The 5,273-nt window shown below is 54.5% G+C and overlaps 1 protein-coding gene across 1 annotated transcript in view; it reads right to left on the bottom strand.

Annotated features, from left to right (window-relative positions):
- JDP2 (Jun dimerization protein 2) overlaps positions 1-5,273 on the bottom strand; it is a 6,183-nt gene that overhangs the window by 626 nt on the left and 284 nt on the right. The window contains exon 2 of the mRNA XM_008939631.1: positions 571-675. Coding sequence (XP_008937879.1) covers positions 571-675 — 105 coding nt within the window. The remainder of the gene's footprint in view (positions 1-570; positions 676-5,273) is intronic.

Genomic DNA, 5,273 nt, shown 5'->3' with positions numbered 1-5,273 from the left:
GAAGAGCGTTTGGAAACTAATCCACATTAAAGTTTTCACCCCCTATCTGCAAAGATCTGCTCTTGTGAAATGGCTCCTCATCCCCTGCTGTGTGATTTGCCTGTGTCCCACCACCTCTTGCAGAAAAGCAGCAAGGTGCTGAAACAGTCCTTCTGCCTTGGGATGACAGGTGAGAGTACATCTGGCCTCTGAACAGGGAACCTTCATGAGGGGCTGTCAACCCCTCTCCTGTGCCACACTCCCATGGGTGCTCCTGCTCCAGCACTGAGGCAAGGACACTACCAGCCCTCTCTCCCCCAAATCCAGAGTCTGCCTCTAGCCCTCTCCATGCAGGGTACCATGGGCACAGGGATGCCCATGAGTTCTTCCTGGGCACGCACATGACCATCACCCTCACAGCCTCATGGAAAGTGGGGTAATGAGCCTGTATTTTCCCAGATGGAGGCACAGGAGCAAGGAGAGGCACAGGGGCAGTTCAGGAGGGAGCGCTGTCCAAAGCTGGGGCACCTTTCTAGGGACAGGCCTCCGCCAAGGTCCCTGCTGCACCCTGGGACAGGTCATGGAACCCACCCGCTGCAGGAACTCCGTCCTCTCCTTCTTCTTGTTACGACATCGTGCTGCTGCTACTTTGTTTTTCTCCCGGCGCCTTTTCCTCCTTTCCTCTTCCTCATCCAGCTGCAATGAGATGGAAAAACCTAGGTCAGAGCTGGCAGGTGTGGGGCAGGGCAGGAGATAGGGGTGTGGCAGCCCCAAGTGCCAGTGGCCACCAGCAATGTGGTCTAATCCTCACCAGGAACCAGGCATGCTGCCACCAGAGCCTCCGACTCCACTCTGCAGAGACACAGGGAGGGGACCAGTGCGGTACCCACAGCTGGGGACCCAGCTGGCAGGGGACAGACAACTCTTTGCAGGCTGGCTCCCTCTCTCAGGGACAAGGGGATGGAGCCCCATCCTGCAAAGATGGGAAGCACAGCTCTGTGAGCACAGTCATACAAAGCATCACACATGCCCAAGGGTGAGAGGGAGAGAAACCTGAAAGGTCCCACAGCTGGGCCTGGCCATTCCCTCCCTTCTGGTACATGGGACTGCCTGCTGCAGCTTCAGCACTGGCTGAGTCACAGGGCCACCATGGTAAGGTGGTGACAGCTCTCACATTCCCTGTAAAGAAGCAGGACATGGCAGTGCCTGTGCTGTTCACCACAACTCAGCTGCTCTCTGCTATCTGACACAAACTACACAGGCCAGGCCAGTAAGCCCTATGGGCTGGAAACCCATAATCAGAGTATTTCAGGGTACTCAGTACAAAGGCTGTGTAAATGGCCCACGGCATGCTCACACCCAAGAACCTGAACCAGCTCCTTCAAGAAAAACCTGAGTGCCAGAAAGCCCTGTGAAGCCACTTTACCAACTTACACTTGGTCGCATGGCCAGAGAAGAAAAGGCCCCAAACGCCTTCATTCACATCTGGCCTGGGACTCTGAAGGCTGACATATCAGACTGAACTGCCTAACTCCTATCAGCTGATACCTGACAGCAAACATCTTTTCAAATGCAGTGGCAGGAACATTTGCTTTACGAGCATTCCCACAGCCTATCTGCACCTTCTTTAAGGACAGCTCCAGTCTGAGAAGGCAGCCACTTCTTTCCCTGCATACCTCCCCAAGTCAGTGTGGTTGAGGAACACGTTCCAGATGAGCTTCTCCCAGCACACACCATCCAAGCAGCCTTGTTGTTCTAGCACCTGGGCTTAGTCACCTCAGAGAAAGTCAGAGATTCTCAATACCAAAACCACAAAGTGGTGGTGGGAGTGGTTGGCCATCAGACTACCGCGCATGTAGGTACACCAATGGTGCCTGCATCAAATGAAAACTGCAGGTGCCACCATCCACAGCAAACTGTGCACACTGCTAACATTCAGCAAGTCCAAAGCCCGCTAATCAAAATATCTCAACGTGATGTGCAAGGACAGGATGAAACATTGACTCAGCAGTCAAGGTGAAGGGGTACCTTAAGTAAGCTCCACACACAATACAGAGCATGTAGCATAGAAGAAAATGTCCAAGTTTTACAGCACTAACAGTTTTTGCATCTTCTCTACCTTACTTCCCAAGCATTATACCAAAGCTGCTATTTCAGCTGAGGCTAAAACACCAAGTCAAGCTAGCACAAGTTATGCGCAGACTTCCATGATGCCAGGCTGCTGCCATTCTTTTGCCAAGACCATGCCAGCAGGCATCATGATGGGAACTGATGTCCCCATGTCCAGCTAAAAATGGCCAGCTCTCACTATAACCAACTCAGACATAGGAGGTGTTAGCAAAAGTGACCATGAAGGCTCTAACTCCATGCTCTGCTGCCTGCTCCTCCTGGCAGGACCAGGATATCTCACAGCAAAGGTACAAGCACCCTTTACAAAATTTCCATGCAGAGTTTAAGAGAAGGTGGACATCAGGGCAGTCACCATTCTCCTCTGGACATTTGCCAACCACTCACCTATCCCCTAGTTAGCTTCTCAGCCTTTTAGTTCAAGGATTGTTAGGAGGGTGCAGAGAGGGGACATGTTTGCAGTTCCAAAGCTCAAGATTTTCCTGACAAGTGCATCCCGAGTTGCAACAGGAACTGGAAGAGGAAACAGCAACCACACAAGCCTGACATGCCTGACATTTGCATGCCCTGTTGCTCCATTCAGTGAGAATCAAAGAAGAAGTGACCTGTCCGTGTCCCCTTCAGCTTCTGCTCCACCCCACAGAGGACCTCACAAAGGACTGTGTCCTTTGGATGGGGCACAGATGCTCAACGAGGGTGACCCAGCACAGACAGTGGCAGCTTGAAGTCTTGGCTCTGCTTTTTGACCACAGCTTCTCTAACTTCATGAAAGCAGGTCTCCTCCTCTCCACTTCTGCTTCATTTCAGTTCAAAAAGGTGACATGGCACTGGTGCTGGTGGTTAGGACTCTACTCAGAGGCACAAGGGACAGTAATGGTGTATCAGCATGTTTCAGTAGATGATCTCCAGGGGATCCCTGCAGGTAGAAGGTCTGAGGCTGCCTCCTGAATTGCTTCAGTCAGCATCAGCAGGGACCAAAGTGATCACCAGACGGAGAGGCAGGGCTGTCCCAGAGGGATCACCCCAGATGGTTTCAGTGGTGGAGGAGGCTGGCAGCACCTGCCTCCAGCCGCCCCAGGAGGAAGGCAGCCTGCCTGGTAGGGTTGTCCACCACCCTGTGGGGAAGCCAGCGGCCAGCAGCCGCCGCGTGGGTTTTGTGCGGACTCCCAGGGAGAAGCACCTCAGCGTCAGGAGATGCTGGTGCCCCCAGCAGAGCAGAGAAAGCCGCCTGTGCCCCAGCTTGCAGGGAGCAGCCTGTCCTGCCAGGCGCCGCGGGGAGCGTGGCGTGCCGGTACCCAGCACCCCGGGGCTCCAGCTCCCCGCGAGAGGAAAGCGGCTGCGCTCCAGAGCCACACGTGGGCAGCTTCTTGGCTACTCCTGAGATAAGCAGCTGCTGCTTCAGCTCCCCCGGGCTTTTGCTGCAAAGCCTGTGCCAACGGGCAGCTCCATTTGCTGTCCTCAACTCCTTGGCTTCACAGGCCTCGTAGGGGAGGAACCAGCAGCAGGGAAGATGGCCGTGTGGGGGCTGCTAGGGGATCTCCCTTTATCTCTCCTCCACGTGATGTCTCAACAACTCAGAGGACACTCAGCACTTCCAGTACCTGCTGTGGGGCAGAGCTGCCTTGTCCCTGTTATGCAAAGGTTGGTAAGAACACATCCCCATGCCCACTGAGCAAAAGAAGCTGTTGCAGGGCCAGCTCCGAGGTTCCCGAGATGCCACAGGAAAGGAGCTGTACCCAGGAAGACAGCACAGCTACAGACTCCATCTTTCTTTCCCCACACAAGATGGGCATTGCACACTGCTTGCTGCATGATACCCAGGCCAAGCTGTCACAAGAGCTTGGGACAGCATTTGACCTCAGCTCCCAACCCATGTCTGCCTGGCCCACAGAGGGAGCAAAGCCATTGGCATCCCCCAAGCTATTCTGATGGCCTCCCACAGATCTAGTCTCAGTTCCTCCCATTGCAGAGCTGACTAGTCCTTCCCTAGATGATTTTTGTGGGATGCTGTATGAGCTGATGACATACCTCCTTGGGCACAGTGCTCCTGTGCAAGGTGATCAGATAGACTCTGTCACACCAGTTCTACCCACAGGAGTCCGCTGCAAGAGGCTGGGGGGAAAGAACTGCTGAGTTTTGAGTTTTTGCCCTAAGAGTTGGGCCAAATCAAGTGTCAGCACCATTTTGAGAGTGGGCTGCTCCCTGGAACTGATGTTTTAACCCCTTCAGCTCACAGCTCAAAACAGACAGCCTTTCACATCATCTACCACCTCCTTGCCGATGTCTCCAGAGAATGCACGTCATCCCATCCTTCACACAGCATCATCAGTTATCCTCATGTAGGTGCAAATGCACTGTGTCAGAAGAGTTGTTCATAAGACCTTCTGACAGCAGCCACCACTCTCACCAACATGGGGCCTCCAAACTGATGGGTTCTCAGCTCTGTCTGCAGGCAGTGCAAGGTGCAAATACCATCACTACAGCAAGGGTCAAGGAGTCAAAGACTAGACAACCAACATATAAGACAACCACGCAAGAAGAACACTGTGCAAGTGTCTCCCAAGTCCCTGCAGCCTGGTTCTGACATAACAGCCTGTGGAACTGAGGAGAAGCTGCCCACCTTCCCTGTCCCAGGAGCCTCAAGGTGAAGCCAGGGCTCATCCCTACCTGGGCAGCAGGGCAGGGGCAGCCCACACAGCCAGCAGTGCCTGCAGGACAAGCTGAGTCACCACTGCCGCTCAGCGCCTCTTACCCACATGTGCCTTGTCCCGCAGGGAAGGCAACGCCAACACCAGCAGCACCAAGGGCTCACTGGCACCAAAGAGAGCACCAGGAGGAAAGCATCACACTCTGACAGGCTGCGCAGCTTGTCCTTTGGGTGCACGCCCCAACCTAGGGACACAGCGGCTACGTCAGACCCCAGTCCACAGGCAGGGTTTGAGTTCAGCTGGCTGCAAGCAGCTGTGTGGGGCTGGTCAGGTCTGGGACACTGAAGTCACCACTCCCAGTTCCCATGCTGCAGGAACAGAAATTCAGGCATGGGGAAGAAGCAGCTGGTGGGGCAGCTGCCAACACGCACGCACGGCACCAAATACGCAGCGTGACACGCTGCTAGAACACGGTGCTGGCCACCCCAGCAGGAAACCCAAGCAGGGCAGTAAAGAAAC

The sequence above is a fragment of the Merops nubicus genome, unplaced genomic scaffold (assembly GCF_000691845.1).
Source record: "Merops nubicus isolate BGI_N331 unplaced genomic scaffold, ASM69184v1 scaffold49350, whole genome shotgun sequence".
Taxonomy (NCBI): domain Eukaryota; kingdom Metazoa; phylum Chordata; class Aves; order Coraciiformes; family Meropidae; genus Merops; species Merops nubicus.
The sequence above is the reverse complement of the archived record's forward strand: the minus strand, read 5'-3'. Positions and strand labels throughout refer to the sequence as shown.